General features: G+C 39.2%; 1 protein-coding gene across 3 annotated transcripts in view; it reads left to right on the top strand.

Moving 5' to 3' along the window:
* Positions 1-19,919: 19,919 nt before the first annotated feature.
* erbb4b (erb-b2 receptor tyrosine kinase 4b) overlaps positions 19,920-21,722 on the top strand; it is a 367,114-nt gene continuing 365,311 nt past the window's right edge. For all 3 annotated transcript variants that reach the window (XM_077216017.1, XM_077216016.1, XM_077216015.1), the window contains exon 1: positions 19,920-20,282. In XM_077216017.1, coding sequence (XP_077072132.1) covers positions 20,204-20,282 — 79 coding nt within the window. In that variant the 5' untranslated portion in view covers positions 19,920-20,203. The remainder of the gene's footprint in view (positions 20,283-21,722) is intronic.

The following is a 21,722-nucleotide window of genomic DNA, read 5'->3' as shown; positions in this document are numbered from 1 at the left end:
CTCCTAAGATTAGTCATATTCATCACAGCTACGTGTTGAGCATTGCTCCTGTCCTGTGTGCGCACTTCGCAGTCCTACTGGCGAAGGATGCGATGTAGCCTCTTCCTCCAGCCGATATGAAGACCGGTTTCTATAAACACGTATTTCATTGTACCCTAGAGTGGTGGGTCATGGCCATCTTGGACCTGTGTCAATTGAAACGGGCCCTTTATCAAAAGCCTCCGTTCAAGTTGCTAACACAGATGCATTTCCAAATGCTCCGTCCCCAAGGTTGGCCTGCAGCGTTCGACCTGAAGGACAGTACTTCAGATTTCGATCCCTACGCTCCACTGATCATTCTGTGTTCTTGCGTTTGAAGGTGCGAAGTATCAGTTCAAGGTCCTAGCCTTCGACTGCTCCATAGCCAGTTGGGTCTTTAGGTCAACTGGAAGAGAGTAATCTCGGCCACGGGTTGAGGATCTCTTCTTCAGTTTGGAGAAGGACTTGGTCCAACACGTCTCTTCAAGGAAACAGTGTGTTCGGCTGGTTCTATATAGAAGTGAGAAAGGGTCCCACTGAAAGAACTTTCAGAGGTTCCTGGGGAATATGGCAGACGCAGCCGCTTGGCTTCCTCCATGTGAAGACCGCTTCAGCACTAGCTTCACGATCGAGTCCCGAGGTGACCGTGGCAGAGCAGCACGCCCTGTGTGACAACAGACCACCCCGGCCTGCCACCAAACCCTCAGTCCGTGATCAGACCTTTCGTTTCTCCGGGCCAATCCAATCCTAGAACAAGGTCCACTACCGCCGTCTGATGGGCAATGTACAAAGGGTATGCTTTAATGGAGGCCTGGGCGATCTCCGACTGCATTGGCATTCGTGCCTCAAGTTGTTCCAGTTCACCTCGCTTTGAGCCACTGCTGCTCAGCGAGCTGGTACTGGTCTGAACATCGCGACCGTTGCGCTAAGCTTCCCTTGCATGCCACAACTCGTCTGTCACCTCCTCTTTGGAGTCAGAAGCTTCTGAGGTCGCTTCATTCCACTAGTTCTTCCGGCCTGCTCAATCATGCCGCCAACGAGCCTCACGACAGCTATGGCCAGAGAGAGTGGAGCCTCCATCCCCTGGCGGTCCAGCTGGGCAGGGACCACTTTGGGGCCGCACAGCTACATCTGTTTGCCTCTCCGGAGTCCTCCCTCTGCCAGATGTGTTATTTCTGTCTGAGCGGATAACCCTAAGAACGATACTGGCTCAGCTGGCCCCGGGCTCAGCAGAAATGCGTTCCCCAGTGAGCCTTCTAAAAAAGCGTTATACGATTCATTGTCGTTTGGTGCCTGCTCAAGTTCAGTGATTTTCATCACACTCACTTGTTGAGCAGAAATGCTCCTGAAAGCTCAGTGAAAATCATCACACTCAGGTGTTGAGCAGAGTTGCTCCTGAAGCTCAGTGATCTTCACATGTAGTGTTGAGCAGTGCTCCTGTCTTGTGCGCACATACCGCTTGCACCTATTGTGCTAGGTCAGGATTGGAGCAGGTCTTGACAGTTGCCCCTTATTGGCCCAACCAGACCTAGCTCCTCTCGACAACCCTCCTGACTTCCCCTGAATACATTTCAGGGACGGGGCATGATGGCACCCATGTTCAGACCCCTGGAGAGATTCCAGGCCAGTCCTAACTGGACGCGGAGATTCAGGTGGCTACCACAGGAAAATTCCGAGATGCACAGGTCCACTTAGGTGTTGAGCTCCTCTTAAATGAGTGTGTGCTCCGCCTAGGCGTTGCAGAGTGCTTTGCTGACAGATATTCTAGAGTTGGGGGCTGGGCGACACCTATAGTCGAACTGCTGCTCCCGTGGGCTCCCTTCTCATGAAGCCAGTTTCACCGTGAGCCCGGTTTGAAGTGTCGGCTTGCTGCGCCGTTCCCCTCCTAAGGACTGGATACATGCGCCATTCTGCTCCAGTTGAGTTCCCTTTACCGAACCCTGTTGAGTTCCTCCGCACCCCTCCGACATCGGACGTGGCGGAACGCCCGGTGTTAGGCCTACCACTCGTAAGCTTGTGGAACCTGTGTTAGGCTGGGTCCATATGTTGCGATCCCTACGGTGATCCCATATGTGTATTTTCCACATTACGGCTCCCTGCGGCGAGCCCGTGTCTTCCCTCGGCAGAGTCTACTCTGCCGTCACTGTCAGGTGAGTCTCCCCCCTGTCATACGCTGGAGCCACCCCAGTGACATTCCATATGTTGTACTGCCGGTCATCCGCCCAGTTCATATGTGTATTTTCCACATGTTACCTCCCTTCGGGCAGGATGTCGCTTCCTTCCTTGTACAGAGAACGCTTTCCCAGTGGTCCTGTAGGAACAGCAGTGACTTCCCTGGCCTAAGCCCTGTCGTTCCCCGCCTTAATTGTGGGGGCATCAGGAGGCTTTTGTCTAGGCACTGGAAGGTGACAGCTTTAGTGGCGTTTTCAATGGTTGGTCCTGGTTGCGTATGCAACCCACCATTCCCTGAAGGAGGGAACGGAGGAAGTAGTCCCCTTGCCACTACCGCTGGACCACCGCTGACTCCGAGTTACGCTCGGCTCCTCAGCGAAAAGCAACTAGTGCATGCATCCACTTCCGTATTCATACCCGCACCACAGGGGCGGAGTGTGTGATGTAAATCACGCAAGCCAATTGCATTGGCTCGTTCAATAGTACTTGAAGACGATTGGCTCCCTAGCATTATCCCCATTCAGTCGACGTCGACTACGTCCTCCGTTCCCTCCTTCAGCATACGCAACCAGGACGTTCCCTCTCCATCCAGACGCAGGCTGTTGTGATACCTCCGCTCTGTGACTTGAAACAAACAGCTTATACCAGCTTAAGCTGGTTGGCTGGTCTTAGCTGGTTTTCATGGTTACAGCTGGTTTAGCAGGCTGGTTTTAGTGGGGCTTTGACAACTTTTTCAGCTGGTCCGGCTGGGAGACCAGTTGACAACCCAGCTGAACACCAGCTACGCCCAGTTTAAACCAGCAAAATAAACCAACCGCAACCAGCAAAGGCTGGTTTTAGCAACATTAACTGTGCTATAAAATTACAAGTACAAACACAGTAAATCTACAGTACAATTTCACATTAAAATAGCAATGTAGTATTTTGTGACATTAAATGGTTGGAAGAAGTAGATTGTTAGTGGAAGTAGAAGTAGACTGTAAAACTGTTTTCAGAATAGCTTGAGCTGCTGCCTGTTGAAAATATAGTTAAAGGTTCACCCAAAAATGGAAATTCTGTCATCATTTAGGCCTCCTCACCCTCGTGTTGACTTTCTTTTATCTGTGAAAACACAAAAGAAAATATTTTAAAGAATGTTGGAAACCAAATGGTTTGTTGACCATTGACCATTGGTCCACAGAAAAGAGAAAGAAAGTCACAGGTTTGGAACAACATAAAGGTGAGTAAATGATGACAGAACTTTAATTTTTGGCTCTACTAATTAGTGGTATTGGTTAATGCTGAAGGCTGTCAGTACATTAACAAGTGGGGACGTTCATGTCTCACATTTTATCTGTGTAAAATCTTAGGGAAGCTGCAGACCAGAATGCACCACAGTGTGAAGGGGGGCTAAAACTGACGTGCAACTTGTGCCATAAAATGCTTTTGGCCTTTAGCCCTCATGCTGTGGCAAATATACAATGAGCCCTCAGATAGGTGTGAACTTACTCTGTGGCATTTTGTTGCTTCCTTATTTCAATATTCTCACACATCTTCAGCGTCAGAATGGAAAGAACTGTATAACTTTCTTGTAAGTTGCAGTATTACTTTGCCATGCATAGATTTTGACGAGTTTTAATGTTTGTTTAATGAATTGTTCTAAATATATATTATAAACCACCAGTCAAAGGGGTTAGTGAGATTTTTTTGAAAGAAATTATTTTATCCAGCAAAGATGAATAAAAAACAATATTTATATTTCAAATAAATGCGGTTCTTTTGAACTTTCTATTCATCAAAGAATCCTGAAAAAAAATCTGTATCCGTATCATGGGTTCCACAAAAATATTAGGGAGCACAACTGTTTTCATTATTCATAATAATAAGAAATGTTTTTGAGCAGCAAAACAGCAAATTAGAAGGATTTCTGGAAAATCATGAGAAACTAAAGATGGAGTTATGATGCTGAAAATTCTGCTTTACCATCACAGGAATAAATTATATTTTAAAATAATTAAAATAGAAAACGACTATTTTAAATTGTAATAATATTTCACAATATTTATGTTATACTGTATTTTGATCAAATAAATGCAGCCTTGATGAGCACAAAAGAATGCTTTAAAAAAACTTACTAAAAAAAATACTTCTCATTTTTCAGTTTTTAAATGGATGTCACTCATCACTTGAAACTTCCAGTGAAATTTAACAGAGCATGATTTATATTTTGGAACATTTAACCTCCTTTTATGCTTCCCTCTCCTCTCCAATGATCAGAACCAATCAGACGAATCAGCTTTTATGAGGGCTCCAGTGAAGCATGCTACTTTTTGGACGATTAGTGTTGTGTTGGTAGGTAAGAACTGATTACCGTGACCCAGAAATATCTTCAGGATTGTTGTGCAATCATCATAGGTGACTCCTATTCCAGTTTTTCCAGCCCGGCAGTGTGGGGGTTGTCTTAGCTGGCCTTTGTGCCATCCATTGCACTGGAGAACACACCCTATTAAAATGCATGCCTTTATTTACGCCTCCACAGTCAGAGGTCAGGATTTAGCGTGTGCTGTGACAGAACATCCAAAAAATGTGTGGAGCTCAGATCTTAAGTGTCATGACTGTCACGGTGTCTATTAGATATAAAGAGAGTTATGAAAATGATCAGGGAAAAACAGAGCAATTGTCATGCTGTTTTTAGCCCTGGGAGTGTCAGGAGAATCCAGCTCCACTGGTGTGGGCGGTTTGCAGCCACTGTCATGAAGTCCCAACAGCCAGTATCCTTTCTTACAAAGCCTCCGGAAAGAAAGGCCTGTATCTTACATACCTGAAGCTACTGTTGAAATCCTACACAGACTCATGAGAGGTGAATTTCTGTGAGAGGAAAAATACAAGCTGTCAACATTGTGCCTGAAGCCACTTTCGTGAAAACTATAAAAAATAAAAGCTTGGGTGTGATCTACTTAGTCTCAATTAAAATATAGCTCACCAAGAATGTAAGCATTTTATCATTTAAATATAGCATTTATATTTTACTTTCAAGTCCAATATAACTTGGTCATTTATACTGTTGGTTACCCAGCATGCTTTGCGGCCGGGAACAAATTAGACAGAGTTATTTGCTAAGACTAGAAAATTGTGTGATATGGTTTTAGAAGGTTATTTATAGCATATTGTAGGTTTACATTTCACTGTCATATTACATGTTGTGAATGTGTCACCGTTGTTGAGCTGTAGTCCCAGTGTGCCAGTCTATCGGCTGATTGTTTTAACGGGATTATTCACCTAAAAATAAAGTTGTCTTATGTGGTTCATGTGAATGACTTTCCTCTATGGAACACAAAAACCATTGGACCCTGTTGAATTTCATTATGTAAATGAAAAACAAAATCACTAAGACGGATTTTTAAAAAAAACTACACACACACACATACATATATATATATATATATATATATATATATATATATGTATATATATATATATATGTATATATGTATATATGTATATATATATATATATATGTATATATATATATATATATATATATATATATATATATATATATATGTGTGTGTGTGTGTGTGTATTGTATTCCATATATCATTGACATGGTTAACGACAAATGTCATTGGTTTTTGCATGTCATGTGACCAAAAAAAATAAAGTTTAAAAATTGCGAGAGAAAACAATTAAAATTTTGTTCTGTTCATAGCACCTAATGAGACATGCAAAGTTTCTTTGTATGGAAAACGCAATACTTGCAAAATTATGCAAAGTTTTGAGAGCGAATGCAAAGTTTCTTGGCGGAACGCAATATTTTTGTGAGTGAGCGCAAAAGATTTGAGAGCAAATGTAAAGTTTCTCTGCGGAATGCAATACTTTTGTGTGTGAACGCAAAACATTTAAGAGCTAATTTAAAGTTTCTCTGGGAAACGCAGTACTTTTTAAAATATATGTTTACCGATATTATGATAGGATATTATAGAGAAAAGCGATGTGGGAGAGAGAGGGGGAAAGGATCGGAAAAGATCAGCGAGCCAAAACTGGAACTCGGGTCGCAACAGTGCTATATGTCGACATGCTGCCATGAGGCTATTGGCACTGACAAGGAACTCAATAGTATTCAAGCTGTCTTTGAAATTGCATTTTCTTTGAAAGAAAATGCAAAAGCATTGAAATACAATTTTATTTCCTTCCCAATCATTGTGTCCCTTTTGGAGACTGCATATGGACCACTTTTATAAGATTTTATGGTGATCCTTGGTGGAGCTTGGAGGTTTAAACTACCATCCACTTTATAAAAAACAGGAGCTCAGACCTTCTGCCTAAGATCTCCTTTTTGTGTTTCAACACCAGTGTTGAGTGCAACATATATATTAAGGGTAAGTAAATGCTTCTCATTGTTCAGCCCAAAAGTTTATTAGATCTTACATATATGAGCACTTCAGAGAATACTGGGGCTGCATTCTCACAATTATCTGAACTAGTCATTGCCTGACCCTCTGTATGGACCAGCAATTTCACAATTTTGCCTAGCTACAGGGATGCTACATCTCCATCTTGGTTTGTCTGAAGGGGCTGAGGAGTGCTATTTCCTGTGCTAAGCGTGAAAAAATGAAGAAGAAAAAAGAACAGAGAAAGAGGGAGAGAGAGAAAGAGACTGCTGCAAAGGCCTCTGGGTATTGGTTTGTGGTTATGCAGTCGGAGAGCTAGGGCAATCTGAAGCGAGAGGAGGAAGGAGGAGCGGGAGGGGGGCTTCCACTTTCCTTCCTACCGCTCACCAAATTCATATAGCCACTGCCAAGGGGGAAACTCCCAAAGCGGGACCCATTCAGAGCAAAACAGCCCGAAAACGCACAAAAATGTGATTGCCAAAGCCTAAAGCTTGCAAAGAACTTTGCACTCGCTTGAGGAGGGAACAAACTTTAACGACGCAGGCAGAAAAACGAGGGTTGTGTGTTTGCACCTGTGTGGAGCCCGGGTGAAAGGAGATGTGTGGAAAGAGACATCTGTGGAGAGGTGGAGGAAAGTGAGAGAAGGATGGAGGGAGTTGTACATGTGGGGAGAGAGAGACAGATAACTGGAGGAAAACTGTGAAACAGTGGTTTGATAAAAATGGGTGCACAGCTGTCAATAGCTGAAGTGAAAACAGGAAACAAATGAAGATGACATGCATCTCCCAACACATCTGACAACCCCATGATGACATTCAGAAGGTATATTAGGATACAAGAAGGAGGGAGAATTCTCGACCGAATGTCTCGAAGCTCAAGTTTTGACCTGTGTCCGATCACACAGACCCCTGCGGAGTGGGGTTATGCCATGCCCTCCTCGCGGATATGAGGCACACTTTAGGCTTCTCAATCTGAGTGTTAGCAACTTGCTTGCTCTATTCACACTCTCACATCCTGAGCAGGCGTTTGAGCGTTGCGGACTGAAAAGGTCAGTGGAACGTAACCACAGAGGAGCTGCAGGAGCCGGTCTAACACTGGTCTCACATCTCTGTATGGAGTGTGGTGTCACTTACTCAGCAAACCCTTATCGCAAAGATGCCCCTGACACTGTGGAAGCATTTCCAGATGCTTGTCAACATAACAAAAAACGAAACGTTTAATTTAATTTAATTCATATTTCATTTAATATTAAGTTTAAAATAAAATATTCAATTAAACAAAAATAAAAAGTGTAATTCATTTGACAAAATAATTCGTGAGAAATTATAGTTTAGAAGCATTTCCAGAAGCATGTAAACATAACATAAAATTAAGTTATATTTAATTTAATTAGATTCATATTTTATTTATTTTTTATTTAAAATTTAATTACATTAAATAAACAATAATGAAAGTAAATTAAATACAACAGTGTAGATGCATTTTTTTTTATTAAATTTAATTTAATTAAAACTAATGCTAGTGGCTACATAAAAGCTCAAATACAAGACCGGTTTATGTGGCCACTTTTGCCTTTAAAACACTCTTCTTTCAAAGTAATTCATGAGATCATCTAGTGTTATTTTAATATCATTGAGGTACTGTTACAGTTTTTAATAATTTTTGCACTCGTTTATATATATATCTTTTCATATGAATTTCATTTTAATTTTAGTTAAGGTTTGATTAATTTTGTTACTTTTTATTTTATACTAGGCCTTTATTAGTTAAGTTAAACTAAATGAAAATGGGAAATGTTTCTTTGGCATTAATAGCTAAGTAAAAGTAATACGCCTTTTATTTGTATTTTTTAAATTTTATTTCAAAAAATTATTTTTATTTATATTTATTTAAGAATTCAGCTTTAAAAGCCTTCGGATCAAAAGTTTTTTCAGACCATGAGAAACATACATTTTGTCAAATCCCAACCTTTTGGTTCTGCAGCTCTTTGATTACATCACTTGTACTGTCTAGCCCACATAAACGTTATGGTGTGACAAATTTCACCTCTTTCATTTGTTATTGTGCCTTCTTCTCCAAAATGTCATAGCGATCACTGTGTCTCCACTGTACTGTAATGAGTAGGAAGACTCTTGGTTGTAACTGTGGATAAAGTAGTGTGTGGGCTGGTATTGGTTGTCTGTGAATGGCGCGATCAGTGAGAGGTTAAGGCAGGTCAGATGTGAGACGCTTCTCACCCCAACACACACATACTGGGTGGAGTATTATTTGAAAGCTATTGTTTCTGCCCTGACAGGAGGATCCAGATCTCAGATCCAGATGTCAGCAGTGCACCATGGATTCCAAAATCTGAGGTGGGAACCGAGCGATTTTCCCTAAGGACTGGCAAAAGATGGATAGATGTGTTAATTGACCCCCAAGTAAAGATTAAATCATCAAATGTAAAGCAAATAGCAATTAATTTCTTACACTGCAAGGCGATGCTATATTTATTTACTATAATTCCACACACACACACACACACACACACACACACACACACACACACACACACACACACACACACACACACACACACACACACACACACACACACACACACACACACACACACACACACAAAAAGCCTATAGCCTACACAAACAAACTAGGCATGGGGCCTTGCACTGTAGTAGCGATGTTTGATTCGCGACTTAAAGGATAGTTCACCCAAAAATGAAAATTCTGTCAGTAATTACTCACCCTCATGTTGTTCCAACCCTGTACGACTTTCGTTCATCTTCGGAACACAAATTAATACATTTTTGATTAAATCTGAGAGCTGGATCACTCCATAGGCTTCTAAGGGATTGAAACTTGCCGGCCCCGAAAAGTTATTAAAGACATTGTTAAAATAGTCCAAGTGACTGGCTCAATCTTAAGTTTATCAAGCGACGAGAATACTTTTAGTGCACAATTTTTTAATTTTTTTTTTAAAAAAACGACTTTATTTCAACTGCTCATTTCCTTCTCTGTGGGCCTCGAGTGAGTTCACGAAGTGTAATAGCGTAGTGCTTCTGTGTTGTACAACAATAATAATTGTTGTAATAATATATTATTATATTTTTAACAATAATAATTCTGTGTTGTACGTCACACGTAGGCTCAATATTGGCCGACGTCATGTGTGTGATGCGTGTGACGTACAACACAGAAGCACTACACTATCACACAACGTGAACTCACTCGAGGTACACAGAGAAGGAAATAAATAGTTGAAATAAAGTCGTTATTGTTGTTTTTTTGCACACAAAAAGTATTCTCGTCGCTTGATAAACTTGCCACTGCAGTCACTTGGACCATTTTAACGATGTCTTCAATAACTTTTCGGGCCGGCAAGTTTCAATCCCTTAGAAACATATGGAGGAGTGATCCAGCTCTCAGATTTAAGTAAGGAATAATTGACGACAGCCTGTTGAATTATTAGAAAAATAATGCACACTCGAGGTGGTAATGCGGTCACGACGCGAAGTGGAGTGGCCGTTACACCTCGGTGTGCATTATTTTTCTAATAATTCAACGGCCTGAAGTCAATTATTCCGCTTATACTACAGTTACCACACATTGAAACATTGTTCAAATTATGTATTTCAAGACGTTTGTAAAGTTTTTGTCATTAAAACGCTCTTGTATGTAGGACTAATTTATTGCGCATCTAATCCCACGCCTCCGTTAGTTAGTAATGGAGGTTTGAGCCACTGATAGCAGAATAATGCTGGACATACTTAACGACTGGCTGAAACATTCTGTTTCCATCGACTGCAGCAGATTTTAAACACAGACTGAACGCGCTGAACACGATCATAACAAAGTATCAAATTAACCGGCCTTACAATAAGTGTGTCCCCGGCTTAATGCAGTTATTAGAGAGAGAGAGAGAGAGAGAGAGAGAGAGAGAGAGAGAGAGAGAGGCATGTTCTTCAATGTTATTATTTATTAATTAATTCAATTCATTTTAATTAGTTCGTTCATGTTTTTTTCCTAATATTGACAGTAGTAAATGAAACACAAAGTCCTATTAACAAGTAGGCTATAGGCCTATCAATAATTATTTATTTGTTATAGCCTATTATCTGCAACAATTACGAAAACCCATGCAGCAGGACTATCAATTTATTTAAATAGGCCTATTCAGTTTAATTTTCTATTGACTATATAGGGCTATATACTTTGTTTATAAAAATTAAACTGCATGTTTCCATTGATTGTGAAGTTAGACATCGAAAATTGCAGATCAAGCGCATGGGCTGCATGTTTTTTCTTGTTACGAATTATCCTATTTTCCGTTATTACAGTTAACTACGCGAAGTGATATGGAACTGTAATGCGGTCAAGACCTGCCTGGAACTACGTTAGCGGTGCGTTTCCCTGGAAATAATTGCACACCTTAGAACATTCTCAACCAATCAGAATCAAGCATTCAACAGCCCTGTAGTATAATCAAAAATATCTTAATTCGTGTTCCGAAGATGAAAGAAAGTTGTACAGGGTTGGATCAACATGAGGGTGAGTAATTAATGACATAATTTTCATTTTTGGGTGAACTATCCCTTTAATTGTTCTTTTTAGCCAGTTCATTTGAATGATTATTGAACCTATTCACAAATCAGTTGTAAACTTGACGGTAAGCAAGTAAATCCATAAGGTGGGAACAATATTGGTAATTCATATTAGTAATGTTAATAATTGAACACATTAAAGGTAGGGTAGGCAGTTTTTTTAACGAACACTCGCACAGACATCACACGTATTCAGTGTGTTCCATGAGGCTATGCAGAGTAGTAGACAACAGTCATTTGGCGCCGTAAACAAACAGCAGCCACCTTTTACGGTTCCTGCAGAACCAAAACAACGAGTTTATGCTGCTTTCAGCTTTCACACCATGTCATAACTGTAATTTAGAGATGGCAAACCCTTGACGTTCTACCCGGATGTGAAAGTGTTCAATGTTAACAAGTGCTATAAAATATAGCAATAAACAGCAATATTTCTATTAAAACAGATCCAATGCATGGGACGTCTTTTGTGTGATAACTCAAAATAATTGGTGAATCGTTTTTAACAGAATCATTGAAACGAACCGTCCGAACCGGTTCACAAAAATAATGTAGTAGCCTACAAACAAATAAGGCAAGCGAATCACAATCCAGTATGTAAGTAGATGTTAGTAAGGAGACCAATCACAATGTAGTTTGGGAAAGGAAATATTCCGATGACGTCCTCTGCATCGGCAAGTTTGGAAGCTGAGTGACTGCGGGAGAATGGAGATTTTTAAACGGTAATCTTTCGTTTTTCTGAGAACTGTGGCGTTTACAAAACATATGTTTCTAATACATAAATTAAGCAGTTCGGGCTTAACAGATTGTTTCATTAAATTAACCACCACAGCGCAGATAGAAAACACATCGAGTTACTTGAGTTAGGTGTTGAATCGTTTCCCATTCGTGTCGGCGTTGAATAACATGGCTCATTTCCCGTATCTGCTGTCCGTATGAGTTCACACAAGGCTGTTTATCACAGTCTGTAAATTGAATTTCCATTTACTTTCAATAGAGACTTCTAGTTGACCATCTCTCTCCCTCTACAACTCCATTTAAATAAAAACAAAACATCGTTCTGGGTTCACTCCGTCAATCCGCCTAACGTCTCTGAACAGCCGAGTTCACAAATAATGACAATAAAAAACAAACAAAAAACCGTTGATTTGTGGTGAACATACAGTATGAAGATTGTGGTTTGTGCTGTTAGTTGGTAACTCAGAGTCACACAGTTGAGTATGTTTCTCTGTGGCTGTGGGCCTTTCTTCACTACAGAAGTAGGTTGAATAATTAGGAAATTGTTGTAGAGTGGATGCTGCTGGAGGTTAAGTGGTGGGAGTGACTTAAGCGTGTGATAGTGGAAAGTCTTAGCGTGCAGAAACAAACTGACACTTGTGCATGGACAAAAACACTCATGCACAAAAGTATGCATTCATGCAGATTGCAAAGACAAACCCATATACATTCAAGCTTATTCAGTACAGACACATTTGAGCATTCACAAGTGATGAGCTTCTGTTAACACTAACCTCCCTCTCCATCTGTACAAAAATAGTGATAGCTGTGAATGTGAACCATCGTGTCCATAAACCCCGAACCACTCGAGACCACAGACTGCACTCTTGTCTTTTTATAGAGAGTCAGAGCAGGTTTCTCTGCCCTTTCATCTATCAGAAAAAGATATGTGAATTGCCTCTCAGTGGCCCGCTTTACCTTAACGACAAAGATAACTGGCATAAACATGACAAGCTGGAATTGAACTCTCAGTGTTGACTTGTAGTGTCTCTCGCATAGCCTACCATTTTTTTGTAGTGTCTCTCGCATAGCCTACCATTTTTATGTCTGACTTTAAAATGCATCGGTGTGTAAAGCATGACTACAATTGCAGTTTCCATACCAGCTGAGTGAAGTCATGTCCAAAACAACCAGTTTACCCAAGACTAATGCTGCCTCCAAGTGGCGGAGGCTTTTTTCTTCTTCACTCTTTGAGTTTATTACCAAACTAGGAAAGTAGTGTTTTTCTCAAGTGTCCAGCAGATGTCATCATTTCAGAAACTATATATTGTGTTTTGAAGGAATAGCTCATCCAAAAATATGTTCTGCCATTATTTATTCACCCTAAGCTGCTATTTTTAATTTATTTTTTGCATGGAACATAAAATGAGATATTTTCCCATCTCAGCACTTTTCCATAGATTACTCTTTTATCTGCAATCATATAATTTATGTCTTCTGAAGTCATACAATATATTTTAATTTCCCATCGTTGGGAAAGGGCAAGATCATCAGACTTAAATTTTAGAAATTTCTTCTGATTTTTTTGTAGTAATGTCAGGAAATGTTATTTTTGTCTGAATTTTCCTTAAACAATTTGATTTGATATACATCATGCCCCTGTATTTATGTTGTTAATATGTAAAGTCGTGGATGTTTAGCATTTATTTTCCAAATAGTTTTATTTATAAAATATAGCATGACTTTAAATTATCTATGAGCTCATCCTGTAATTTACAGTACCAGCAATTGTCATTCTTTTATACAGTAGGCTAGGTCTTTTTCGTGGTCATTGTTATGGTTTTATATGGCTGGACTTTCATAAATAGTATTTTAGCTATATTTCTCTGGAGGTGTAACTTTTTAACAGCAAATTTGTTCACCTTCAATGCTAAAGCTTTTATAGGATTCTATAATATCTGTTGACTCGTCACATTTATCACACTGCCTGTAGTGCCTCTGTGATCCTGAAGATGGCAGCATCCTATAGCAAATCCTGCTATCATCATAATGGTCAGAAGACTGCTGTTAGAGAGCACACGTAAAGGGTTAATTCACCCAAAAATAAAAATTATCCCATAATTTACTCACCCTCTAGCCATCCTAGGTGTATATTACTTTATTCTTTCAGCCAAACACAATCGAAAATATATTTTATTCTGGCTCTTCCAAGTTTGCTTTATAATGGGAGTGAATGGTAGCTTAGATTTTGAAGCCCTAAAAAGCGCATCCATCTATCATAAAAGTAATCAATAAAACTCCAGGGTGGTAATAAATGCCTTCTGGAGTGAAGCAATGCATTTTTGTAAGAAAAATATCCATATTTATAACTTTATAAATTTTAATCAGTGGTTTCTGGTAACTGCCGTACGTGATTCTAGTTCCAGCCTAAGAGTGACCTCTGACCCGACGCATGACGTATTGATGAACTTGGAAGCGCAGAGGAAGTATAGAGCAAAACAAAACACAGTCACAAAATAGAAGTCTAAGATGAGAATTAGCCTACAGAGAATTAAAAAGATTTTTACAGAGAAATATTGTTTCTCTGCATAGTGATTATAATTTATAAAGTTATGAATATGGAAATATTTTTGACAAAAATACATTATTTGCTTCAAAAGGCCTTTATTAACCCCTTGGACCCTTATGGATTACCTTTATGATGGACTGATGCACTTTTTTTGGGCTTCAAAATCTTAGGTGCCATTCACTCCCATTAATCTTGGAAGAGCCAGGATATTTTTTAATACACTATATATCCGATTGTGTTTGGCTGAAAGAAGAAAGTCATATACACCTAGGATGAGTAGATTATGTAATCATTTTCATTTTTGGGTGAAGTAACCTATTAACAAGCAGAAGCGCTTTGAATCACTCCACTCAAGTCAAATGAGGGTGCCAGTAAAAATTAACCATAGATTTAAAAATCCTATCGACAGCATCACACAACTGCTGTTATTAATCAGCACTTAGCTAAACCAAAGTCTCTCTCGCTCTCTTATTCACACAGCTATAGATTCATTCCTCTCCGCATGTATTTTAGTAGGCAAATGTTTCTGAAAGTACTGAGCAGATGAGAACCCAGAGTGAGTCAGAGAACTCTCGCGATGAGATCGTAGAAGGGAGCATCTACCGAATGTAAAACAATTACACAGTCACTGAATCCTCTTCTAAGTTCTGATGAGGGCGGTTAGCGATGGCAGTGACCACGTAATGGCGTGTGTGTAATTCGGTAATGCTTCTCATTGCTCAGCGACTCCAGATCTAAGCTGCCTAAAGACGGCACAATTTGTCAATTGACTCCGGGCCATTAAAAAAAGTAACAGATCATCAAACTTTAGGGCATATTTAGATTACTGAATGCAGACTCATTCAAAAGAGCATAATTATGTCATAACTTGGTCATTTGTACATTGTGATGTATTAATATCGATTAGGGTCTAAGATAGTAAAGTTAGTTCTGTGTCATTCAGCTCAGTTATTTTCTCAAAAATGGATAATCTGTTCTCCGCAGTTCGCCGTAGACTGAAACAGTTAAAGAGTCAAATGTGTGTTCAGAGGGGAAATTAAATGCAAACATGTTACTCTATGGAGTTTACTAGATGAAATAACATAGCCTCATAGTAAACCTGATCAAAGGAGGTTATAGCTACATTTTTTTGTAGAATGATAATTTTGAGAGGAGTTTTTAATCTTTTTTATATTTTTTACATTTTCAACTTTGTTCAACCTTTGTTCACGAGGCCAGTGACGCTGCTGACGTGTTATCTGGTGCGTCCGTGTATTCGGGTTCAAATAAATGTCTGGTTAAAAAAAATGAAGGTCTTCCCCTGTGTGGAAATCCTTAGACATGTTTGCAAAGATTGTTTTGCTTACAGCGTGCGTCTCCCTCAGACTGTAAACGAAGCTCGGGCGCACCAGATAACACGTCAGCTCGTCTTACGTCAGCGGACTCATGAAAGCGGATTGACAACAGAACCGGAAGACAATACAATCCTGAATAAAGTCGTCGTTTTTGTTATTTTTGGAACAAAATGTATTTTCGATGCTTCAAAACATTCTAACTAACCCCCTGAGGTCACGTGGACTACTTTGATGATGTCTTTATTGCCTTTCTGGACAAGGACAGTATACCGTTCATACATTTTCAATAGAGGGACAAAAAGCTCTGGGACTGAATCTAAAATATCTTAAACTGTGTTCCGAAGATGGACGGAAGTCTTACGGGCTTGGAACGACATGAGGGTGAGTCATTAATGACATAATTTTCATTTTTGGGTGAACTAACCCTTTAATTAAAAAAAAAAACAGAGGAAAAAATCCAACCTTTAAGGACACCAATTTTCTTTGTGAATGAATAATGTATCGTAAATAAATAAATGTTCTTCCTTAAAATACAGGTTGCATAAGTCAGTACACCCCTATGTTAAATTCCCATAGAGGCAGGCAGATTTTTATTTTTAAAAGCTGGTTATTTCATTGATCTATGCATCCTGATAAAGGTCCCTTGGACTTTGGAATTAAAATATCCCCACATCATCACATACCCTTCACCATACCTAGAGATTGGCATGGTTTTATTTCAGTTAGCCTAATAGCTGGATTGATTTGCATTGAGAGATGATCTTATGGAAAGTACCCCATGCCAGTCTCTAGGTGAAGGGTATGTGATGATGTGGGACTTTTTTAATTCCAAAGGCCAAGGGACCTTTATCAAGATGCATAGTATCCTGGATCCATGAAATAACCGGCCTTTAAAAATAAAAATCTGCCTGGCTCTATGGGAATTTAACATAGGGGTGTACTGACTTATGCTCCTGTATTTTAAGGAAGAACATTTATTTATTTACGATACATTATTCATTCACAAAGAACATTGGTGTCCTTAAAGGTTGGATTTTTCCTCAGTTTTTTTAATTAAGGCATTAAGATCAATTTCCAAAAGATGATTTTTTTTATTCCTCTTTTATTCAACTTTAGCATGGGTGTGTTCACTTATTCTAAGCACTGTAGGTCAAATGCATTTACACACAAACTGACCACCAACTGCAACTTTAAGACACCATATTTATTTTTTGGCTTAGCTGTCACAGAACGGAACACACAGGATTGTGGGATATCAAAGGCAGTGAAGGATACATCTATGCTGCCTTCAAAAACGTACTTGAACGAGCACTGATTCGTCTCTGATTTCAGGCATTTGATACCGATTTCCACAAAACTCTCAGCGAGTGAAAATTGGGGCTAAAATCATGGAGTGTGTACTCTGCATTACTGAAAGACTGGGAAGAGAGGTGCTGCAACAATGTCAAATATGTGATTTTTTTTTTTTTAATTCTAACATGAAAACCTATTATAGTAGACCAACCAAGACTTTGTAAAAGGCCATGATATGGCCTCTTTAAAAGGACTACATTTGTTATTATTTCTGTCCAGTTTATACCCTAAGCCATCTCTGCCCACTTCTGTTGCCATAATACATCCAGTCTGATATAATCTCCTGTGATTCTGATGATCTGTGGGGAAATAGCATTTCCTGAATGTAAATTTTTTGGGGGTTTTTTTTGTTTAAATTGACTAATTCTCTGGCACGTGCTGCTGTTGGTCTTTTGTGGCTGGCTGTTGAGCGTCGATGGCGTTTGAATGCAGTAAGTGTAATGGGAGATAGCAGGGGAGAGAAGGACACCGGTGGAAATAAGCTCTGCCTAGTTTGATAAAGCCGCTTCATTACTTGGATATTGTGTGTCTGGAATCATTATGCACGGAAGGGCCTCTGGAGGCTCAGGTTTTATTGGCGGTCCTTGCACAGCTAACTCTCATCCATTAAACAAATCATGGAGTCATGTATTAGATTAGCTCTACACCCGGCATCAAGGGTGTTTTTGCCAACCGACGGACCCTCTGCTATTCACTCTCCTAATCCGGAGAATGAATTATGCGATTGAGAGCATCTGGAAGATATTGTCATACATACCATTCTGAGAGATTTATTAAAGGAACAAAAAATCCCATTTGAATATTTTGTCTCTTAATTGTGTTGTTCGCTGTTGAGCTGACAAATGAGAACAGGAAAGCGTCTTGTTAAGTGACAGCTGATGTTTTATAATATTTAATCAAATCGCAAAATGTAGTTACTTATTTAAAAGAGCATGTTCTCTCCATATAATATTAAGAAGAAGCCAATGTCATTTGCAGGGCTGTATGCTTGGGTGGAAACAGCTTGATCTCCTGCTGGCTCTGACCCTTGGTAACCCCAGAGGTGTGGCTACGACTCCCTCCTGTGGTGAAAGGTCAGTACTACAGTAACAGTGCCGAAACACCAGACCTGCACAGCGAGCTGTCAAACTTTGCTTTGACTCCATCAGAAGTGTGAAAAGCAGAGTTTACAGGAATAAGGACATAGTGAAAATGAAAGTGATTTTCTAGTTTCTTAGCTTATATACAGCAATATTGTGTATATATAATATTGTGTGTATATACACAGCATATATACACAGCATATATATATATATAAATATATATATATATATATATATATATATATATATATACACATAAGTGTATATTTGTAGTGTATTTGTCTATATTGTCTATATTGACTATGGTAATACTTTACAATAAGGTTTGTTTGTTAACATGAACTAAGAATGAACAAAACGTCCAATTCATAACATGACATAACTAAGTATGAACAATACTTTAGCATTTATTAATCATAGTTAAGATTAATTTCAACATTTACTAATACGTTATTAAAATCAAAGGTTGTATTTGTTAATATAATGCACTGTGAACTAACATGAACAAACGATGAACAGCTGTGTTTTTATTAACTAACATTAACAAAGATTAATAATTGCTGCAACAAATGTATTGCTCATTGTTAGTTCATGTTAGTTAATAACTAATGTTAACTAATTAACCTTATTGTAAATTGTTACTGACTTTATAGCAGTCTTCATAGACTATGCAATATTAACAAATTCAATGAGGAGCACTGAAACATTGTCTGTAGTCAAAAGCAAAATAATAGAACACCCAAAGTTCGGCATTGTTTCAATATTTTGCTCTTGAGTAGTATGACTGTGACCTGTTTATATGAGGGTGTGTGTGAAGCATATCTATTATTATTATTATTATTATTATTATTATTATTATTGCATCTGACTGTCCCCATCTTTGATAGCAGGTGTGAACGTGGAGTGTGTCATTGAAAGGACTTGGCTTCGTGGTCTGAACAAGATGTTTTTCACTCTTTACAGACCCAGGGATGCGCAACCAACTCCGAGACCCCTAATATAAAAGATTGATTTTCTCTGTAACACTTTGTAACTAGATTAGATTAACTAGATGTTCCTGTCATTATTAACTTTGGGTTTCAGCTGTAATAGAAAACCTGTAAAATATCATAGAATTTTAAGATGGTAATTTCCAGATCTGTAAAAGACATGGAAATTAATACAATCTTTTAAAGTAATAGAAGTTTTTGCAGTCTATATGTTTGGCCCCAAAACTTAAAATTGAACGTTGCTCTCTGTGAGTGACAGTGCTATATATTGTGATTTAAAAAAAAAAAAATTGTAATATAAATGTAGAGAACGTCATGTAAATGCATTGATGCTGAAACCCTGACATTAAAAGATTAACAAACATTAACCTTGTATTATCGCTAGCCTATTATAAATATAACGACTGGGGTGGTATATTGTATAATCATCCAACTTTTGTAGAGCTTTATTCGGAATAACAACGTCTACATGCTTCCTCTCACAATTCATGTTGGGAAAAGCTTTGCTTTTCAACCCCTTGAAATCTGAACAAACGCCCTGTTAAAGAAGACGCTGTATGCAGAACGAGACAGGTGTATTTAGAAGCGAGCGCCTCTTGAGCCAATCAAAAACTTTCGCTGAGCGTGCTAAGGCGGGTTCTTGTCCAATTATAGAGACTTTGGACCAATCAGCTGAGTGGAGGGTGGTGCGTAGTTCTTCGGGGGCGTGCCTTAGGCTTTGTGCCGTCGCAGCGCTGAAGAGCGTCTGAAGAGAGTAATGGCATGAGCCTTGCGTCGAGATCCTGTCAAAGCACTAAACAGCAAATTTCTCGCACCTGAACTTTTACACTCTTTCCTGAGGAATATTTTACCATTTAAACTGGACGTCTTATTTCCTTATTTACTCTGACAAGCAACAGCAGCACTTGAGAAGTCACTCCTCCGCAGTTGCGTTCCTGTCTTAGGACATTTAAATTTAAAAGGATATGGTGTTGGACATGTGAAACACACGGGCAACTTCAAACATGACGCTGGCATCTTCTCTGTGTTGCCTCGGGTTTCTTCTCACTTCTGTGGCGGTCCGTCTGAGCGACTCGCAGCAAGGTGAGTAAACGACTGACCATCGTCTCGTGCGCAAAGGTGTTTATGCGTCTCGTGCACGCACCTATGAGCTCTGCTTACTTTTTTTGAGGATGCCTCTCGCAGTACCCATCCTCTGGTGCGAGGAACCATTTTTTTGTGAAACACTAAAACCCTGAAATCTATAAGATGCGTTATTGTAATGGTAAATGAGTGTCATTCATTCACTACCACAATGATGCGTATATTTCATGCATAGAGTCTCTATGTGAGTTGGTGTGAAATAGGCTGGCATACAGTTGGAGCAATGGCAGTGATAGCGCAGAGTGGCACTGAAAGGGGCATTCAGTCTCATTGGACGTTTGTTTTGTTATTCTCAGCCCGTACACTGTCTGAGAAAGAGTTTGAGTGGTCATTGCTTTCCGTGCATGTGAAAAATCACTTCTGTTGCCTTGAGTCGTACCTCTGGTGCGTGTGACTGCTTATAGTTGACTTTTCGTTGGCTGAGAAGAATCTGGAAACTTGAAATGTCATCGCCATATTTGATTTGAGCGTCCTTTAAATTTTTAGATGTAAACATATGCAGACATTTAGTTATTTCTAAGCTGTCTGAATGTACAATTTTAGTGGGGATTTATGGTCTATTTCGAATGTTTTTTTCATTGAAAAGTTTGCTTAAGTAAAACTAAATGTTTTTATGTAAGTAGCATTTTTGAAATTATAACACATAATAGCCTACGACTGGCAGATTTTATGACATAAGAATAAATACACAGCAATGTTGCGTCCACATCTCCACATGGTGGTAGTATGAACCGAGATAGTCTCTCTCTCTCTCTCTCTCTCTCTCTCTCTCTCGGCTACTCTTTATTAACATTAGCCTATATTTTTTCGTACATGTGTAGCTACATACAAATAATATATTGTCTATACCAAGTATATAATATAAATGTTAAAAAACCATGTTATTTAAATTATAAGCTAACTGAAATATATTATATAAAAAATAAAATACAAATAAATAAGTTTAGCTTGGCATACTCATTCCTTTCCCCCTCCCCCCCCCCACCCCCACACACGCACACATGCAATGCAATGCATTGATGAAAAGTCATCGTAACTAATTTTCAAACGCAGATCCATCCAGAATATGAATAAATTGATCAACCTCGACTACAGTAGGCTAGTACAAATGATGCCGTAGCCACGATCCTCCATCACAGTCGAGCTGAACTGACCTCATTATAACATTCAAGAAAAATTTATAGCAAAGCATTACGGCATTTGATGAATTTGAATCGCTCGAAACTTTCAAATGTTTGTCTCTATATGCGCAGTTTGCGTAGTGCGTTTTAAAGCTAATCCGTTATTTGTGGCGATTAGACACACTGACCATTGAGTAAAGGGCAAAATCGAGCCATTTCAGTTGTCGAAAGCAGGTAAAGATCACGAATGAATCAGTTC

Source organism: Siphateles boraxobius, unplaced genomic scaffold (genome assembly GCF_051911475.1).
Source record: "Siphateles boraxobius isolate OS27281-9 unplaced genomic scaffold, OSU_SipBor_1 7, whole genome shotgun sequence".
Lineage (NCBI taxonomy): Eukaryota > Metazoa > Chordata > Actinopteri > Cypriniformes > Leuciscidae > Siphateles > Siphateles boraxobius.
Note: the sequence above shows the minus strand (reverse complement) of the source record. Positions and strands in the feature narration are given on the sequence as shown.